The sequence below is a fragment of the Rhagoletis zephyria genome, unplaced genomic scaffold (genome assembly GCF_001687245.7).
Source record: "Rhagoletis zephyria isolate East Lansing unplaced genomic scaffold, Rhagoletis_zephyria_1.1 Rzeph_scaffold_00738, whole genome shotgun sequence".
Classification (NCBI taxonomy): Eukaryota; Metazoa; Arthropoda; class Insecta; order Diptera; family Tephritidae; genus Rhagoletis; species Rhagoletis zephyria.
In genome coordinates this window covers 119,802-141,670 of record NW_016157822.1, presented here as the reverse complement: position 1 = coordinate 141,670, position 21,869 = coordinate 119,802, and the positions used below count along the sequence as shown (strand labels likewise).

Genomic DNA, 21,869 nt, shown 5'->3' with positions numbered 1-21,869 from the left:
TGTTAAATGAAGCGAGCCGCAGGCTGTTGAATCATCTTACAGGAACAGCCCCGCTCGGCCGCGTTGATCTGTCGATGTTGATGAACATTGGAATGTTGCTGACAGACATGATGCTAACACATGTTGCCGCTGATGATTAAATCTGGAGCGCATACTTATGTAGTTGACCTACCAATTATGTATGTATGTATGTGCAAGCATTTATTGGCATTTTTCGCTATTTTTGCCTTTTAAATTTTTTTGCTTTAATAAAATCGCACATTAAATAGCTAGCTGACAATCGCCGCCGGTCAAATGCTACAGTTATTCAGACTCTTTTCTTATTGTTATTTTTTCGCATGATGTCCTTTCTAGTCTATTTTTAAACACAGCCAGGTATTCTCATGTAAACATGTCTAAAAAAATATGTATATGTTGCTGTCCACTACTCATTTACCATATTTGGCTTTGTTTGTCTTCTGCGCAGCTTATTATTTTACTAAACGAGTTTATTTTGTGGGGAATAACGTAATTGCGGTAGACATTTTTTTTTTCGGTTCCAGCTGAACGGTTTTATATGCGCACTGTAAGAGGATAACCAATTTACATAGTTTGCTATGACGTCGGATAACGGCTGCTGTGATGGAAAAGTACAAAGAAGCAATTTTGTAGGACCATAAATGCAGAACTTAATTTGCTGCAAGCATTAAGTTTATGGCAGATAAATAAAAAAAAAATAAAATTAAAAGAAAATGTAAAAGTAAAAAATGGCCTTTTTATTCTAGGTATATACTTGTCTTAGGGTAACTCTCTACAATCCTTCACTATTTATTCTGTTAGCCAAGCAGCGATTAAATGTTTACAGTGTAGTAACACTTCCTCAAAAGTGGCTGCCGTATGCAGAAGTACCTCAAACGAGCTTGCCGTGAAAGTCACCATTTACGTGGCCTCTGCCACTGTCCCGCTCTGGCAAGGGCAAGGCTTGTTATTTTTAATGAATATGATTTTCCGGGTTTTACTGACCCCGACTCTATGGACGTTTGGACCTTCAACAATACGTTACAATAGGTTACACGATGATTCTATCATATGTGAAACTAATGCAGAGTGGCAATCACCGTAACCTACCCTAACCTTAAAATTTGTTCTAAATAACTTATTTCTTTAAACATGTCTTTATATTAAACGCCTATTAATTACCTTATAAATAATTTCATTTCCTTCTGCATTTTTTTCAGGCGCCTTTTTATTACTCGCCCTTGGCGTATTAGCAATCACCACTGCTGTGCTGGTGAAAATCTTCCAACCATACGATTTGATCTTTAAATGGGTAAGCGTTTTAAAGATCTAATACTTTTTTCAGGAATTGGATAAGCTTATTTTAGTTAAAAACGATTTTTAAAATATATATGGAAATACAGTGACTCAAACAAATGTTCACAAGCTGATACTTTCTATATATTCAAAATGTTTTTCATGTTAAAATTTTTTTGACTTAATTTTACAACAAAAATCTTATAATTAAAGTTTCAAACTTTGTATAAAATTTAGAAAATTTCAAATACTTTTCGAAACTTCAAACTTTTCAAACTGAAGTTTGAGAATTTTTTTTTTAGTATGCAGTTTTAAAGCCTATAAAAGTTTAGCAATAAAGTGCAAATTTCACGCAGCTAGGAAATCGCGTTAAGTTTTAATATTTTTTTTTTTTACCTGAATTGTTTTTTGCACTTTTTTCAATATAGACATAAATTTCGTATGGAATAACTGCAATGAAATCAACGTAAGCTTTGATAAATTGCATTTTTTGTATTAAAAAAAAAAGCTGCAAAAAAACCTTCAGCAAAAAAAGAACTAAAAATTAACCCGAATTTCAGACGCTTCAAACTTGCACTTTATTATATTAAAATTGCATGAGCTATAAAATTACATAACAAAAAAATGTTCTAAAATTACAAGTTAAAAATTTTAAATTTTGTTGAAAAAATGTTTGAAAGTTTTAAATTACAAGGACAAATTTTTTAATTTTATTCAAATTTTTAAGAACTTTTCCAAATTTTTTTTATAAAATTTGTGGTTATAAAATAAAATTTTTATTTTTATAAAAATGTTAATCAAAGAAAAGTCTCCTTGCGAGCGCTTGTTTGAGGCACTTTATAATTGTAATCATTATTTTTTCGCTGCAGAAACTAGTTATGGAAGATAAAGGCGAAATTTTCGATCTATGGGCAAAACCTCCAGTAGATCTATACATAAAGATCTATCTATTCAACATAACAAATGCTGAGGCTTTCCTAGCGGGACGTGAAAAAATGAATGTCGAACAAGTTGGACCATATGTGTACAAGTAAGTCAAATAAGAATAGAATTTTTGTAAAAAAAAACAATTTAAAAAAAAAATCATAGAGGGGCTAAAGTAGGCTTAAAGAACAGTTAAATCAGCCAATTTTAAATGCTAACGATTTTATTTTGAGCGACAGCTAAGGCAATAGTTCTTAAAGCTCACTTTTAAGTTGACTATACTGTAGAGCAAACCTAAACCAAAAATTTAAAGTTAGCTTTAAAAGTGAACTCCTAACTCATCGACTGTTCAAGCTTTTACTAGGTTCTAAAGCTAACTTTACTGTCGACTATGATTCACTGAAAGTCGACTAACTTTACTTTATTTTACTCCTTATATTGTGCCATTTTATAAAAGAAAAACGAAATTTCAAATAGATTTCTACACTAAACTAATACTCTCCTATACTTTACTTTCCTTCTCCACTTTCACAGAGAAATTATGACCCACGAAAATATCACTTTCAATGCCAACAACACAATGTCGACTAGGCCCAGTCATCCTCTAGTTTGGCAAGAACATTTGTCCGAAGGCCATAAAGAAGATGATGAAGTGGTAATGCTGAATATCGCAATGTTGGTAAGTGTACAAGGCTGAAGAAGTAAATTATTATTATTTTTTTTGCTGTCTCATTAAAAACGTCAATCAATGAAATGAAATTAAATTAATATATTCAAAATATTTATAAAGAAATTTGGCATCGAGACAAACAAATTAAAACTGGTTTGCAGCATTCGAATAAGTACGCTTACTGATTAAATTAAGTATAAATGACATTTAGTATGCAAAGCTTTTTACGCCAGAAAGTTAAAATGTAAACAAAATACCTGAATTTTTGGTTTGGGGGTATTCACCTAATAGGCACATTCGGTTAACGGAGGTACTTTCACTTTCAAAAGTTACCACACAGAAATTTTACATTGGACAAATAAATTAAAATATTTTTTTAGAACGGTTCTCCATACAAATCAACTTTAATTTGAGACGGTGAAATTCCAAAATAATTCAATTTGTATTTTGCACTATAAAAACATTACAAGGTAAATTCATTCTCTCAATTCGTCGGCCATGCTTTTTTTCTGACGTTTGTAAGCACTTTAAAATCATATAAATTTGAAAATAAAAAACAATTAAATTGTTCACAATTGTTGTCGTTTGAGATGGAGAATGAGAATGTGCGTGTGTAAGTTTGAGTTTTGAATTTTTAAATTATATTGCTGGCAAATGTCAGACTGCCTCTCAATGGTTTTACCTTATTATGTTTTTATCGTGGTGTTTTGTATTATTTCCAAATTTTGTTAACCCAAAATTTTTGCACTTTTTTGTCTCAAAAAAAAAAAACAAAACACACATCGTATTTTATACAATTTCTAACTTGTTTAAATTCAAAATTTTGCCACTTTTTGTCTTCCCATTCCATTACCAGAACATAGTGAATACCCGCATTGTTTAAAAATAGCCTCTAAATGACCAAATCGAAAATGTAAAAAAACATTTGGGTGATTTTAGTATTAATTCATTGTCCTTCGAGGTGAAACAAACACAAAAAAAAAAAAAAAAAAAAAAAAAAAAAAAATCTACTTTGGGTCAATAAACGTTACAAACTTGTATTTGCAATGCATAATCATACATTACATGTATACGTACACAGCTAAAGATGCACAAAGTGCAAATTCATTGTGGGTTCAAAAAATGTAAACAATCAGTTCAACAAAATTTTCCCCGGTTGAAAAAACTTTCCTCTACAAACATTGCCGCTATTAACAAACAAGAAAAAATTTGCTAAAAAAAAAATCAAGAATATTACACAAATAAAAACAACACATGGAAATCCCATACTTACTTGTATATGTACTCGTACATATGTACATATGTACATATGTGTCACTGGCCTAATTGTCAACTAAGCCAGTTGGAATTTAACACTAAAAAAAGTGATGTGAACTTGACTATGATATGCTGACACTTACATGCTTACATACATAGTTATTACCTCTGCGCATTGCATTCGTACATACCTCCATACACTTGCTTGTAAACATGATTTAGCGAAATTACATGCAACTTGCCCCAACGCGCGCACAAAAAAAAAAAGTAAGGAGACAAAAATGCTATAATAATATTTATTTAAGCTGATGTGTGTATGATTAATGCCTTATTTGTCTATGACCGCAACTAGGCTGTCAGTCACGAACAACGCTGGTTGCTACTGTTTTAGTTGTAAATATGTATTTTTACACTTAGACACATTTGTCAACTTAACTATCTAACTGTTTTCTATGATTCGTTTGCGCACAGTTTTGCGTCACATAAGCTAAAATACTTTCTTTCTTAAGAAAGTAAATAATAAGGTTATGGTTTTACATAAAATAAAAAAATTAAGTTATAGTAAAAACAATAGGTGCTAAATAAAAATATTTTGTTATTGTTATTGTGGCGTATAGTCAGCCAAAAACGCTTAGGCGGCTACAGCCCCAATTAGGAAGAAGAAGAATATTTTAATTTTATTTTTTCTTGGTAAAAAATATTTGTTTCCTAATATTTTTTTCAAGTTGTGGTAAACATATTCTTACAAAATTTAATAGCTATTTAACTAAATATTAATAGGGCATAATTTGTTTTATAAAATTATTTAAAAAATAGATTTACCTTTTCATAGCCTTTTTTGATGTAATTCTTTTTTTTTGTGTTTTGGTAAAAATATTTTGAAAAAAGTAGGTTATAATTTTTCATTAAATAAATAAAAAATATAAGCAAAAAATTATTAAATCAAAATCTAGCTATTTTTATAGGGGAAAAAATTGTGCCGTTAATTAAAAACAAAACTAAAAATTCAAAAAAAAAACAAAATGTCCGCAAATTAAAAAATTACTAAAAATATTTTTAACAGCATAGCATATTTTTATTATAAAAAAATTTGCCGCAAATTAGAAAAAATTTCAAAAAATACCAAAAATATTTTTCTCATCTTTTTATTTTTATGTAAACTACATACATACTACATCGAATCACTATCTAGCTGATATTTAATAAAAATAAAAATAAATGTTTACAGAAAAAAATCCGAAAATCAAACAATGCTTAACATCATATTTTTATGATCTCTTACCTGCAAAAAAAGGAAAAATTCCAAATTTTTTTGCCTTAAATTATTTTTGCTTAACCTTTTCTAAAGCACAACTTCTATTTTTACTATAAACTTGAACAATATTTTTGGGAAATTTTGTTTTTATGTATGGAAACAATCGAAAAAACCAAACTCATTCTCAGTTAGCAGCCACTAATAATTGATTTCGCCACAATTTACTACATACCACTAAAATTGCACAATCCCAACTATTGTATTATTTCATAATTAACTTTATTCAATGGAAAATTTTTAATAGCCCAACTATTGACGTTCGATTTTTTTCGAAAACGTAGCAATTTGATTAATTACGTCATACAACACGCTCACACACCCCTTCTACCACAAAGATATTAGCAAACAAATTTTTAAGACTTAAATAACTGTTTAGATTTGAATTTGAAGCTCAATTAGAATTTTGTTGGCACGGTAAGCGTACCAGTTTTTTTCTAAATATCTACGTACTACGACTACAATAGGGTGGTGGCTTACAAAAGACTTAAGTAGCGAACTCGAACCCGTTTGCTGATAGACAAGTAGGTTTTTATTTCATGCGCCAACATTTCAGGATATGTAAGCATATTTTTTGTCCTAAGCTTTTTGAGCAGCAAATAAGCTGGCGCTTTATAATTGTTATTATTTTTTATTTTTTTTTTTAATATAAGTAAATGACGACTTCAAGTAGATAAAAAAAAAACGCAAAAATTCATAAGTATTAAATACATATAAGCACATCTTTTGCATACGGTACGCAGCTGTTTGATTAAAATTTATCTCCTGTTAATTTAAAGCTATTTAAAGCTTTAATTAAAATAAAGCAATTGCGAATTTATAATATGAATTAAAATATGTATATAATAAAATCAACATATTTGTTTTGCAATGCAAAATGGAAAGTTACCATTATTGAGGTATTTGTTGTTTACTTTGTTATTTGTTATTTTTTTTTTTGCAACGTTGTAGTTTGCATTTTTTACTCATTTAACTCGCTTCCGTCTTAAACGTCTCGCTCGTCTTCATTTCATCAGTGACAGACAACACAGTAAATCTGGCTAACACATCTCCAGCGCGTTCGAAGGCGAATCAAAACAAGTTCATAAAATTCTTATCGACAGCAATGGAATTGTGGAATTCGTCGTAAACGAAACTTTGATGACTTCAGATAAATTTCGGCTATGATAAGCCAAGTGGCGAATAGGTACTGTGCCTGAAAAAAATATTGTATTTGAGACAAAAAATGTTTTCCTACATACATCTATATGTATGTATACTTTTCAAAAGCGCTATCTCATCAANAAATGTTTTCCTACATACATCTATATGTATGTATACTTTTCAAAAGCGCTGTCTCATCAAAAAAATAAAAAAACTGTACGTCAAAATCAAGCTTAAGATTTTTTTTTTTGTCACGCTGTATTTGGTTAGTATGATGTCAAATAATTAAAGTAGTTAATAAGCACTATATAATGACTATAAACATCAATTTAATCACTGCCATAAATTAAAATTTTAGCACAACTGGTATGCTAATCATGGCACTAAAAATGCTAACAAAAGTAGTACTATAATGCGTGTAACAAAAGCCCTAAAACCATCACTATCAATGTCGTGTGTTCAATAAAAATAATTTAAAAATTTTCTTTAAATTATGTAAATTTTTAGTAATTACAGATACTGTTGATATCTACATATTTACATACATATGTATGTATGTGCCTTATTGTGTCATATTTTTATATGGATGAACCATAAAATTGGCTCGTTTAAATGCTGACAACACCGAATGACAAACCTGGCGGACCTTAATCGACATCAATTAATTATAAAAATATTTAAAAAAAAAATCCAATTCAATAACAATTAAAATTAAATGGTTCCAAGTTTCTAGAACGTTTTGTTTATTTGTTCCGCCCCAAAAAACGAACGAACCAACGTCAATCACGTCACGAATAAACGATTACTGAACTGCTTACCGCTTATGACAATATTCAATTTGTGAAATTCCAATCTATATAAAATACCGTATAGGCACGGCATGTCAGTAAGTAGCCCTTTCCTTGTCATGGCTGCTGGTAGGAGAGCGCGAAAATTACAACACAATCAGCCGTCAGTCAGCCAATTCATGCATTATGGATGTGTCCATTTTTTCAATTAATTAAGTTTCAATTAACTAACCTGTAATTTGGTTAACTTTTTCCACCGGTGACAAAGTTCACAAAAAATCGCAAGCTATCTAATTAAAATGAAGTAATAAATAATTTATTTTTATTGATAGTTATGCAATATTTATGGCTGCTTAAATGCATTGAGTAATAAATATTTAGATTAAAACAGCTTTTATTGATTGACAGCTGCAGTTAATGGAATCTTTTATGAGACTAGAAGTGGGGCACAATAAAGACTTTATACTATTTATAACGTAAATGACGATTTTAAGAAGTAGAAATATTATTGGAAACCAAGCTTAGAAAATATTTGAAAATTTAATCAATTTAGATCTCTTAATAAAGTTAAAAAAAAATAAACTTTTTTTTAGTTTTTTTTGAAAAAAAGGAAAAAATTTTTAAAAAAGAGAAAAAATTAAAGAAATATTTAGTAATTTTTATTTACTTTTTGATTTTTTTGACTTTCTCAGGAGTCGGAAAATATATGACGATACAAAAAAGACATTTAAAAAATATTTTATTTAAAAATTGTTTAATTTTTATAAAATATTTTTGTTTGGTTTTCATACCTTTAAATTTGTTTTAAAAAACACCGAACAATTAAACAAATATTAGGTAGAAATTTGTATACATTTTTATTTAATTCTCCGGAGACAAAAAAATATTTCGAGAAAACTAAAAAATTATTCAATACTACCTACTTGTTTTTTTTTACAGAAAACTCGAAAACTTCCAGAAGTATTAAATAGTAATTTTTACACAATTTTATAAATTACAAAAACAATACAAATTGCAAGAAATATCAAATCATATTTACTTAATTTCTTCCTTTAACTCTTTCCTAGTCAGAGCAAATCGTTCCAAATAAATAAAAATATTAAAAAAAAAGTACAAGAAATATTCAGCAATTCTTACTGGATTTTTTTACCATCTCTGGTGCCGAGAAATGTTTTGGAAAAATTTCAAAAAAAAATTCCGTATTTCTTGTTAATTCTCTTTGGAGTCAAGGAAAATGGTTCAAATATTGTATTAATAATTAAAAAAAAAAAAAAATTCACAAGAATTATTTTATAATTTTAAACTAATTTTTTTTGTTTTTTTTTTTGGACTGTTTACTTGTTAAATTTTTTCCAAACAATTTAAAAATTCAGAAAATTATAGAAACTAAAAAATACGTGTTATATTTTAATAAATTTTTTTGGTAACATTTTTTCTGGCTTCATTATTTTTTTTAGATCCTTAAAAACAACTTAGTTGATTTTTTAGTTTTGAATATATGATTTTTTAGTTTTTTTTTTTTAATTTTTACTTCTCTTACATAGGTACTAAAAAATATTTTTTTTTTGTTTTACTTAATTTTTTTTTTTTTAGACAATATATTTTTGACTACTTTTTTCGGGATAATGTTTTTTTGAATCGTCTATGTAGTTTTTTTTAGTTTTTTTTTGTCTCATTGCCTACATATACGTATGTACGTATATACATACATAACTTAAATATTAAGTATTGCATACAATTTTTCACAAATATCTACGTTTTTTTAATAAATTTTTCGCTTTTTTCTTTTATAGGCCATTTCCCATTTAACCGCCGATAAACCGTATTTCCTGCGCATGGGCTTGCGCACACTCTTTGCCACATCGAAATCACAACCCATTGTGCGTATGACTGCCAAGGAATTTATGTTTGGTTATTCCTCATCGCTAACAACTCTGGGCAATACGTTCTTTTCGAATTGGATATCTTTTGAGAAAGTGGGACTTATCGATCGGGTAAGTGAAAAATTAAGGGAACTTAAAAAAAAATGTGTAAATAAGTACTTAAAGAAATATAAAAAATTTAAAAAGAAAACTAAAAATAATTCTAAAATTTCATGTGAAAAAAATTTTAAGGAGTTTAGTCAAAAATTGAATAAGAAATATGTGCATATTATTATNATTTAAAAAGAAAACTAAAAATAATTCTAAAATTTCATGTGAAAAAAATTGTAAGGAGTTTAGTCAAAAATTGAATAAGAAATATGTGCATATTATTATAAAAAAAAACTGTGCAAATAAATTTTTTTTTAATGAAAATTTAAAAAAGTATTGAATAATTAAAAATAAGTATAGGAATTAAAAAAAAAAACATATTTGAAAACCATTTCAAAATTAAATGAATCTTAAATATTGAAACTAAAAAAATTAATTGAAAAAAAATACAAAAGGTTGAAAAAAAGAATTTTAGGATCGTACGTGTGTAGTAAAAAAATATAATTTAAAAAGTGCGCGAAGAAAAATATTTATAAATTTTAAAATCTTGGAGATAATTTCATTAAAAAAGTATCAAAATTTAAAGAATCCGAAGTATAGAAATAGAAAAAGAAATTGAAAAAAATTACAATAACTTTTATATTGATTTGTTTGAATCTTTGAAAAATTTAAATATTGAAATAAATTAAATTGCGAAAAATTTTAATAAAAAAAGGCAGTTTTAGATCATATAAAACTATATTTTTTTATATATTTTGCTTGTGTATGTGCATATATATGTATGTGTATAATGAAAAATCCCTTCTTCACTAATATAACCTACTTCTGCACTTCTCCACCTAGATGTACGACTTCAGCACCGACTATGAAACATTCTACACTGGCGCCACAAATCCTGGCATTTCTGGCCTCTATGCCACCTATCGCGGCAGCACCAACTTGCCACAATGGGATGGTGAACACTGCAGCAACATTGAATTGGCTTCGGATGGCACAAAATTCAAGAGTTTCATACAACCCAATGAGACTATTAAATTCTTCAGGAAGAGCATGTGCCGACCCATCAATTTGGTAAGTTTTAGGCAAGAAAAATTTGAGGTTTTCATTTATAATAATAAATTTTCGCTTTCTTCACACAATAGTATCGCACTGGTGAACCGCAAACTTATGGCAGTCTAACTGGTTATAAATATGTTTTCGAGGAGAATGCATTCGATAATGGCATCAATAATGAAGCAAATAAATGTTTCTGCAGAAAGGGTAAGTTTGTGTGAATAGTTAGATAGGTTTATGTATATATATATATATGTACGTTTGCACGTGCGCCTCCACATGCGCATGCATACATATAATTATAAGTAGTAAGGATTAAATGCATATATCTAACTGTCATCAATCATGTACCGATTAGTAGTACATATTGAATGCAGTGTACATACGAAAGACTTAAGCAACGAACTTGCTAATGTATGCCAGCACAGCGCTCAATCAAATGCGGCTCAATTTACGCCAGCTTTTGCAAAGCAACACAAGTTCTAGTCTTAAAACAAAAAAAAAACTGTAATTTACTAGCGCTGTTAACATGTATTTGTATATTCGCTTGCTAATGTGATTTGATGTTAATTTAAATTGCGAAAAAAGTGAGAAACCCTTAACCGCATTAGTATCTACACATGTAGTAATTGAAAGCAAGGCAATCAAAGGTATTATTTTATTATGGTAATTACCAATCGTCTTGCCACTTAAAAATACAGGCCACAATCAATGCGAGCCAGACGAAATGACTATTGATCATTTTTCACTTTTACACTTTTACACATTTCCTTGATTGTTTTATTGTTCTTGCTTGCTTATTAATTGCAATCAAATTGATGACATGATAGCATTCGCGATTCTAAGAAATAACACAACAACAATGCGCATGAATCGGCAGTAAAGCTGCCACAGGTTCGTGCATACCAGCGCAACAGCTTAGATATATGTACGTATGTAATTAAAGAAAGGCGAAAATCTTATTGCATGCGGAAAAGTAAAGAATACTATTGCTGCCATACATGGGTGGCGCGCATGCTGCAGCATATCGCCGGTATACACACACATGCATACATACATACATATATCTATGTATGCATGTATGTATGTACATGAAGTCGACTTGCTAATAACAGCATACCAGTTTGATAGCTACACCTGCCATTTTTCATCGCAAACAAATTAACACTTTATTGTATTCGGCGAAAAATGCAATAATAAAAGAAATACGAAAACAGCGTCATAGTTAGTAATTAACAAAACACAATAAAAGTAGAGCAAATAAACGCACGCTAACAGCTACGCATCAATGAGCTCAGCTAGTGTGGAGCTAAGTGTCGAACTCCATCCCAAAAAAAGAAATAAAAATAAATAAATAAAAAACAAAGTTTAAGCAAATGGAAAAATACCGGTGGAAAAAGTAGCGAAGTTCACGCGGAAAACAAATTACGATTTGATTAATAAGGAGACAGTATGACGTCGCGCTGGCGAGCTGAGAAAAATATGAGCAAGCAGACATTTGAATATGCAATACATACATACGTATGTATACATACATACATATTTATATAGTAAACATGTTAGTTGGATGAGCAGTTAACATGTCCCTCCCCTCACCACATTTTGCCTGTTTAACAACGCATCTAGAGCGCGCGCGCGCGCGGCACACTTACAGTGTAGAAGCGGGCGTTCGAGTGTCGTGGGGTGCGCAGGAGATGTAAATAGTCGGGACTATAACAAAAGTTAGCACGTGAAATTTTCCGTGCGCTCAGGCATGACATGCCGCTTTGTTTATGCTTATGAGCAATTTAAACACCTTTTTTTTTACATGTACCTTTGCGTGTTACTACAAACTGAGCACAGGTTCAATATGTACATATGTATTTACATAAAAAGTATGAAAGCGACACTTTGAATTTGCCACACGCGATGCGCGCACAACTAACGGTGCTATCATCGGTGTAGCCAGAATGAAATTTAGGTGGGGCAGAGCTCGAAACTATTAAGGTAGTATTTCAGGGTACTTTTTTTTATATATATGTATATAGGGAACTTGAACTCGCGCCACCACCGGCCTAGGGATGGGTAAATTCTATATTCGAAGCCTCGGTATTCGCGTTTTAATCGAATTTTATCTCAAAAATGGCGAATTTTTTAAATCGAACTTTGTGTTGCTAAAATTCGGATAAAATCGAATTTTTCCAGGAGAAATCGAATTTCATCTTTATTACCAAAAAATCAACTCTTTAACTTTCTTATTTCTGACTAAATTTGCCATCACTGTGTGTGGCACTCCATTTGTCTTAGGGATTCAAGTAAAAAAAACATGTTTTTCGATCTGATGCATAAAAACAAAAAATCTGTGCCAAGAAGACACGGTTATTCTAAACTCAATTTAAACAAAAAAAAAATTTATAAAAAAACTAGTTTCTTTGTTAATTTTTTATTTTAAATTTTTATAGGCTTTTACATTGGTAGCCCCAAGAAATTTTAATATATATGTCTTAACCTTTAATTTCGCTCAGACATTTATTTTAACTATTTTTTCGACTTTTTTGAAAACTACCTAGGCCGAGATATGAAAACTTTAGTAGGCCATAAAATAAAAATACGAGCTAACTTTTGCAAATCCAACGAGCGTTTTACTACTTACTTACTTCGAATCGAATGGTTTTGCAATATTCGATATTCGGAAAAAATCTTGTTCTTTTTTTATTTAGGTTAGGTTTTAGGCAGGGGTGAGCTGCGCGCAAACAGTGGAAGATTAATGGTAGAGGATTTGTTGCGGTCTCCTGACAAATAACATGTAATTTATTCTTTTTTTTTAGGTTAGATTAGGAAATTATAAAAAATTATAAATCTTAGTAGGATCTCATAAGAAGTGTTTATGTATTTTATTTTTGCAGAATTCGTTTTATGTGGTGGGATATTGGGGAAACTGTCAAATTTTTATGCCGAAACAAGGCATATGAAACAGATAGTAGCATAATGCCTAATTTCCACTAGAAATGAAATGACAAAAAAATGGAGGCATTTAAAAAATGGCATGTGGAAATAAATTTAATGACTATTTTTTAAAGTAATGACAAAAATAATTTTTAATGCGACGCTTCTCATTAAAATTACTGGCAGTTAATGCCTAGTGGAAATCCAGCATTAGAGTAAAAACATCATTTAAATTTATTTTGTTTTTGCTTCTGGTCTCTAAAGTGTAAAAAAAAATAAACTACATTTTCATTGTGCCATGTAAAATAAAAAATATATATATATATAAAAAATGGATTTAAAAAAATTAACTTTTGCACGCATCTTTCATTGTAATCAGCGTTTGTGCTCCGGAACTAGGCGAACATTCCAAAACCTGGTTTTCAATCACTTGTTTTATATCAAAAAAAAAGTTTCACAAGCAAATATATTTTGACAACTTGCTTGCAGGCTTGCTCTAAAAAGAAATTAAAAATATTTGACATTTTACAAACCAAAACAGCTGCTCTTTAGATAACTGCTAATACCTGTCTATTGCATTTTAGTGTTGAAAATTAACGTATGGTTCTGTGCTGATAAATATGTACATTAGACCGTAACAGAAAAAAAGTTAAAAACTAAAAAAAAAACTTAGGTAGGGCAAAAAAAAAAATCGCATTGCCTTGCAAAAATACTTGAGACTTAGGGGTGTAAATATTTGGAATATAAATAAATTTTTTGTATAAATTTTAGTACTAAAATCCATCAGATNGCAGTTAATGCCTAGTGGAAATCCAGCATTAGAGTAAAAACATCATTTAATTTTATTTTGTTTTTGCTTCTGGTCTCTAAAGTGTAAAAAAAAATAAACTACATTTTCATTGTGCCATGTAAAATAAAAAATATATATATATATATAAAAAATGGATTTAAAAAAATAAAATTTTGCACGCATCTATCATTGTAATCAGCGTTTGTGCTCCGGAACTAGGCGAACATTCCAAAACCTGGTTTTCAATCACTTGTTTTATATCAAAAAAAAAAGTTTCACAAGCAAATATATTTTGACAACTTAGGCTTGTTCTAAAAAGAAATTAAAAATATTTCACATTTTACAAACCAAAACAGCTGCTCTTTAGATAACTGCTAATACCTGTCTATTGCATTTTAGTGTTGAAAATTAACGTATTGTTCTGTGCTGATAAATATGTACATTAGACTGTAACAGAAAAAAAGTTAAAATCTAAAAAAAAAAAACTTAGGTAGGCCAAAAAAAAAATCGCATTGCCTTGCGACTTAGTGGTGTAAATATTTGGAATATAAATAAATTTTTTGTATAAACTTTAGTACTAAAATCCATCAGACGGTCCCAGACAAAGTAAATCGCATTCTTAGTTTTACACCCGAAGGTAGTTTTGGTTCAAATAACCAAACTTTTTTTAGTTAGAAGACGCAGGGTTCAATTGGAATCGCTCTAGTAGGGCGGTCTTTTGTTTGCTTTAATCGTGTAATCTCTTAAGACTAAGGGCAAAAAATAGTATAAGTAAATAAAAAAAAATATATGTATGCATGTATTCCGCTTTTCAAGGTACAAGCTTGCATATTGTAAGTCTAAGCCAATTAAATGCACATGTAAGCTTATACCATGTCGATAGGCGTTTACCTGTTGCTTTATATTCGCATATTTATTGTATTTTATTTCATTTATTTTTATATATGTATTAAGTTACCAACATGACTCACATTTGCATATTTTTCTCATTACTGTGTTTTTTTTTTTTTTTTTTTCTTTTTGCTTCTCAACAACAGGTAAATGTCAACCTCAAGGTCTAATCGACGTCACCGATTGCTATTATGGCTTCCCCATTTCACTAAGTTATCCACATTTCATGCACGGTGATCCTGGTCTACTTAATAATATTACCGGCTTGGAACCAAATGAAGAGAAATTGAGCTCAGCGTTCGTTGTACAACCGGTAAGTGAAACGAAAGAGAATAAATGAATGTGACAAATGAGTTGGAGGTGGAGACAAGCGTATATTGGTATTGGTTATTAATTTTCTGAGCGAAGGAAATTTGATGTTTAGTAATAAAAACTCGTAAGTTTTTAATGCTACAAAATAATGAAATTCTTTTAAATTTGTTAGCGAAAAAAGCTTTTAAATGCAAGAGTTCGCCTAACAGATGTAAGTTTTTGTTCACACGACCTCATTAAAGATGAGCTCCATATAAAACTTAATGCAGCCAATCAAATGTTTATTTTCACTTTTTACTTTTTTAATTTCAACAAATTTTAGCATTGGCATCAAAGCATTGTCGGCGCACAACAACAACCATTAAATACTTACTATTTCACGTCGCAAATTCTAGCACATAGATAATTAATTCACATCATTGTAAACACGTAAAAAAAAAAGTGGCACAAAAAATGTCGCGTGCACATTAAAGTAAAATAGTTGGCGTAGAATATAAAGAGTTGGCAAAAACTTTCAAGTAATTGTTCCAATTATTCCATTTGTTATTATATTAAAGTGCGGAGAGATTATATAATATCGTACCGCACGACGTCATGCACACATTAATTGCACTCGATTATGCCGCAATTAATTAAATATTTATCAATTGAATTAAAATGGCAGTTAATGGCGTTGGAGGTTTTTGCACTCACGCATAGCTAGTGTGGACTTGGGTATTAGAAAGAAAAAAATTCCATAAATAAAGTTGTGGTTAAAAAAAAAAAAAGTTGGCACTGCAGCAATCTAAGCACATACATGGGCATATGTGTGTGTGTGTGTGTGTGTATTCATATTTGAGTACAGCAAAAGACCGGCGCTAATGTTTTGTTTACGTACTTTATGGGCATTTAAGTAATTTTAATTATTTTCATTGTTCGAGAAATTAATTGCTTGCCGGTAGTGTTGGATACAATGCACAAAATATTAGATTTTTTACACTCATAATAATATAGATGTAGGTTAGGTTAGGTTAGGTGCAGCAGTCCCAGAAGTAAGGAACTGGCTTGGACAAATAAAGAGATTGTCCTTTGTGATACCACAATTTGAATGGCAAAAATGCTTTCGTAATGTGTTTTAGAATTTGCATATCTAAATCTTAATCCTTTTTGGCAGCTAAAACTGGCAAATAGTTGAGTGATTTTTTTTTTAATGTGCGGTTAGAAACGAAGTTGCAAATCTTAATAAAAATGGTAAGCAAGTAAGCATTGCTGAAATATTATTTATTTATTTTTCGAATTTATCTCCGAAAGTTGAAATTTTGAATTTTCATGCTCGGCAGATGAATGGCTTAGTAAATTTTTCCGAAGTGAGGTTAAGAGGTTTGGAAACAAAAATTAAAAAAAAAAGTTAAAATGAGTTTAAAAACGCTTCCTTTGAATTGGAAAAATTTTGTAAATAAAATATTTCAAAAACCAAATAAATTTTGTTTAAAAAAGTTTTGTTAATTCTATTAGCATGCAAAGAATCCTTTTTTATTTAATTTATAAAGAATCATAATACAGTGCAACCTCGTTATAGCGAACCTGAAGTAGCCTAGTTATTACGAAATTTTCCATTGATAAAACGAAGAAATTTTTAACACCGAAACCTTTGTAGTAAATAGACGGTTAGAGTCCCGTTAGAAAAAGTCTCTATGCAACGAAGTCTCGACTCAAAATCCTCTGCATAGCCAAGCTTAAATATGTTGATGGTTAAAGTCCCGCTATAAAAAAAAACGGAATTATACTTATAACGAATTTTATTAAAAATTTTGGATTTTTCTTTGTATTGGGGTTTTGATATGCTATAAATTTAACAAAGCATTTGTCCAACTTCCTTATATCGAGGTTTCATAGTATATGCAGAAATTTAAAGTTCAGTTCACAAAATGAATTACGGTTTTTTTATTTTATTTTTAATGGTGCATATGAAAATTGTTTGACAATTTTTGGTTTCTAATGAAAGGGTAGGAATAATTTTCCTAGCATACAAAAATATTAAATTTATCTTATTTTACAAAAACTTTAACTAAAACTTGATTTTACAATTTTTAAAAATTTAGCTTTTTCAATATTGAAAAAAATGCTTCTTACATGCCTCAAAATATAAAAACAATTTATAAAATTTATTAAACGCTGTAAAAAAAAAATATTTTCTGTCTAGTTCTTTAGATAAAATCAATTTAAAGAATTCAAAGAAAAACAGTCTTGTCATTCTCTATTTACTGCCAACTTCCTCTCGCAAAAAAACTTTTGTTCAGCTATATACATTTATTTGCTTAACTATGCAACTCACTTTAGTAATACAACTTTATTAGCTACTAGCCATTGACAGTTTCACACACGAGCGCGCTAATTAAGTTAAAAGCTCTCAAACTTCCTGTTAAATCGCACGCGTCGGCGTTTTGGCTGTCGGAACTATAAATTTATTTACTCATTGATATAAATTTTTTTTTTCATTTTCATGTATTTACTTTAGAAAGTTGCTAGCTTAATCGCAGTTGCTAGCAACGACTATCGTATTGGGTCGTTGTTATCCTTGGCAGTTACTGCGTAATTAATTGTTTATTTACGTTAGCAAGTATTGTCATAAATGTTAAATATTTGTTTGTAGATAGTATCACTGCTCTATGTAGAAGCAGTGGGAGCAATTCCAGTGTTCGCATTAAATTGTTGCAAACTTGATTTGCAAATCACATAAATTTTATAAATTAAGTGACGCCTTCAAATCTAATCAAATAACATCTCAGCTTAATTGATTTACAATTTTCTAAGGAGATTCACTTTTTTCCCCCGTCGATCACTGCGTTGTGTGGCGCGTGTGTAGTGGGTCACATTGCAGTCGCGCTACTGTGCATTGAGAAAATTCATATACATGCATATAAGTATATATATGTATGTGCATGGGTAGAAGAAGCCTTGCGCAAAATTATCCTCGTTCTTAGTTGAGTGCTGCATACTTCCTTGAAATTTGCTCTTAAGTAGTCAGGGAATGGTTATCGCCAGCTTCTTTAAATATAATTCCACTTCTGATTTTTATGAACCGCAAAAACACAAATTTGTTAAATCTTAGCGAAAAGTCTTTTTTACTATTACACACGCCTAAAAGCACAAAAATTCGGTTACTAAAAACGTGCTGCGGATTTGCAAATAAATTTGCGTACACACAAAACAGCTGTTTCATAGGCAGGTACCGTATTTATCGAAAATCGATGACAATAGTGGGCTAATAGTGTGTTCAGACCAGAGTGCCAGCATGATCTATGCAATTCACATTGCTGAGTGCTAATGACGTTCAAGTAGCTTACAGGTTTTTGAGTTTATATGAGACTAACTAAACCGTTAAATGAAAATAATAACTTATTTGTGAGAGTAAATATATTAAAACAAAATAAAAATACTATTAAAAAAATAACAAAATTAGGATATAAAATATAAATAGAAAAACCCAAAATAAAAAAATTTAATTAAATATTATATTTAAAAATTTCTTAAAACAAAATAAATTTAAAAATTTCTTAAAATAAAATACATTTTCTAATGTAAACAGATTTTTTCTTAAATCTCCCGCATAAGCGCACTGATATAAATTTTTTTTTTTAATTAAAAATAAAATAAAAAGTTTTATAAAGTAAAATAAATTTTCCATTGTAAAACAAATTTTTCTTTTATCAAACGTGATAATCGCGCTCATTCTAGAAAATCGTATGCTCAGCTATTTTTTCAACTTTCGGAATATTAAACGTCTGAAAACCAGTTCGCACAAGCCACACTATTACAACACAAGAAAAGAAGTTTTAAATACACGCCACATGCTCATTAAAAGTTACATACCTTAATCTAGTTTATTACCTTGCTTACCGTAGGTAATTATAAGTACACATAAATGTTATTTAATAACAGAAAATGTATGAAGTAAAGTGTTTAATTGCTAATCGAAAGCCGGCTAATCAATCATATGATATTGATGCGATTTTATAGCTTAACATATGTAAGACATACATTTATATATATAAATAACTTTGCATTTTAATAGGTCGTTAGAAAAAAAAATGTTAGTCGCAGCACTCACACAAACACATCCACACAAATACGCTCTGCTACATTGGTATTTTTTTTTTATTTCAGCTATTTAATCATTGCATTTTTGTTAATTGTGTCAATGCCATAAAAAATTATGTCGCACCACCATTGAAATTGTGTCAGTATGTGCTGCTGAAAGGCGTTTACTAAGGCCGCAAAAAAGCTTAAAAAAAGAATGAAAACAACAAATGCGATGAACAAGGATGTGCTAACGCTACATTAAATGCACTTAAAAGTTTATATTAAGCGATTTTGTTTTTGTTTTTTTTTGTGCACTTAGTGAAACCAGTTGTTATTGTATTTAAATTTTACAAAATACCTTGTCGGGCAACGGTATTGAAAACGTTTAAAAATTATTGTATAAAAAGTATGCCTAATTGGTATTTTTTTTTTTCAAATATCATAGGTTAAGTGAGATCACCGCTTACTAAATAAATAAACGTTTTGCCGCCTCCTTACTCATTGAAAACTAGTTTTCAATACACTTTCTATAAAAGCCTTTTTCGCATATTTTTGACATTTTAATTATAATTAATATTCTTTCTTCTCATTCAACCCCCCCATCCGCCCGACAGCAATCCGGTTTGCCGCTCTCCATATCCGCCAAAGTCCAAATCAATATGCATTTCGATGATATGAACGCCTTCAGACAAGTCAGCCGTTTCAGTCATCTTACAGTGCCCATGCTGTGGTTCGATATCGTAAGTGTTGTCATAACAACCACAATTCCACTTACACAAAAACTAACTAAAATAGCATTGTTTTTCTTTTTCCTTTTTGCCACTCCTCACAGATGATGCCCGAATTGCCCGAATCACTCGATACACGCTTCAATTTCTATCTCAACATTCTGCCTTATCTCGATATCATCGGCTATTGGGGTAGTCTGGTAGTTGGTATTGCACTCCTACTGTACGCTGTTACTCGCGCCACACTACGCATGTCGAATTTGTCACAATTGAATAAAATTTCCGATGGTAAATACAGCAAAGTGAATATGTTGCGCGGCGTCAACAATGTTCATTGCAATGATGTTTATAAGCCATGTGAAATGAAATTGTTGCATCAACATGAAAAATCTCAGCAAGCGTCAGCACATGAAACGAATGTTATTACACGTCATGACGATGAAGTTATGCAGGCTGGTGTAGATTTGTTGTATAAGGAAATGGCTGCTTCACAGCAACGTCACAGTTCGTTTGCATTGGAATTGGAACCGGCATTATCCTATTCGGAGAGTGATGATGATGATGATGATGATGATGTTAGCAATTCATCGGCATCCTCATCGCTATGCAGTCACAATTCATCCACATGTCCCTGTTTGTTGGAACAGCGGCAAGGTGCGGAAACTGAGGGTGAGCTTGAGGCTGCGGCTGCGGCGGGCGCTCAACAGCTCAGCAATGGTCAAATAAGCAGCAGCATGTTGGGAGGTTATGCGGTGGCTTCAAATGAGGTGAGTCGAAAATGATTGAAAAAAAGTGCTGCATTATCCATTACATCATTTCATGCGCTTTTTACGGTTAGTTGAATCTTTGGAGTTTTTTCACTTTAAAATTCGACAGCGCTCGCCTGCTAAATACAATGCTGGAAATCAAATAATTTTGGTTTAGATGAATTTTGGGTTAGAAACTTTGTTTTATCATAAAAAAGAGTTCTGCCAAAGCAAAAAATAAAAATAAAAATTAAAAAAAATCGGAAAGTCAAAAGTTCACAATTTTCTGGATTTCGCAAATAATATTTTGGGTATCTTAAAAACCATTATAATTACAAAAATTATTTGGTCTCGTTTTTAAGGTGATACTTAGGGTTATAAAGAAAAAATAGACATACAAATTTTAAAATCTACAGAATTTGATATTGAAAAAAAAAATCGTAAAAGCAAAACCTTTTGTTGGTATATAAATTTTTGGCTCATATTTTTTATACAATACCTATAACATGATTTTAAAAGAGGAATTTTTGAATTAAAAAAAAACTCACTTCAAACTGTAAATTAAAAGTCAATTTAAATTAGATAAAAATGTTTAACATAACTTTATTCAGAGTTTGCAAACAATTTTTTTTAGTTAAAAAATGCATATCGAAAGCACCTTGAAAATTTCAGGATCATCAACTGATCGTTGGAGGTTTTGTATAAACAATTTTTTGCCAATATATATGTACATAGATATACATATTCAAAAAATTAAATTGCAGAATCCAGAAAAATTTGAATTTTTTTTATTTTCGAAATTTTTTTATTTTTGTTTGGTTATATGACAAGAAAGTTTGATATGGATTGATCCTTAAAAGAATGCTTAGAGGACTGCTTGAAATGCGTAAAGTTGCAAATTCTAAACTGGAAAATATTTTATTTCCCATAAACTTCACACTTCGGTAAAAGTTTCAAAACTTTCGCATTTTTTCGTGCCTTTTTGTTGTTGAAGGAAATATT

At 30.1% G+C, this 21,869-nt stretch overlaps 1 protein-coding gene across 2 annotated transcripts in view; it reads left to right on the top strand.

Moving 5' to 3' along the window:
- Positions 1 to 21,869, top strand: part of LOC108361351 (scavenger receptor class B member 1) — an 85,854-nt gene that overhangs the window by 56,377 nt on the left and 7,608 nt on the right. For both annotated transcript variants that reach the window (XM_017613951.1, XM_017613950.1), the window contains exons 2-10: positions 1,218 to 1,309; positions 2,163 to 2,323; positions 2,752 to 2,896; positions 9,181 to 9,381; positions 10,204 to 10,431; positions 10,503 to 10,620; positions 15,166 to 15,332; positions 20,008 to 20,133; positions 20,226 to 20,888. In XM_017613951.1, the coding sequence (XP_017469440.1) occupies positions 1,218 to 1,309; positions 2,163 to 2,323; positions 2,752 to 2,896; positions 9,181 to 9,381; positions 10,204 to 10,431; positions 10,503 to 10,620; positions 15,166 to 15,332; positions 20,008 to 20,133; positions 20,226 to 20,888 (1,901 nt within the window). The remainder of the gene's footprint in view (positions 1 to 1,217; positions 1,310 to 2,162; positions 2,324 to 2,751; positions 2,897 to 9,180; positions 9,382 to 10,203; positions 10,432 to 10,502; positions 10,621 to 15,165; positions 15,333 to 20,007; positions 20,134 to 20,225; positions 20,889 to 21,869) is intronic.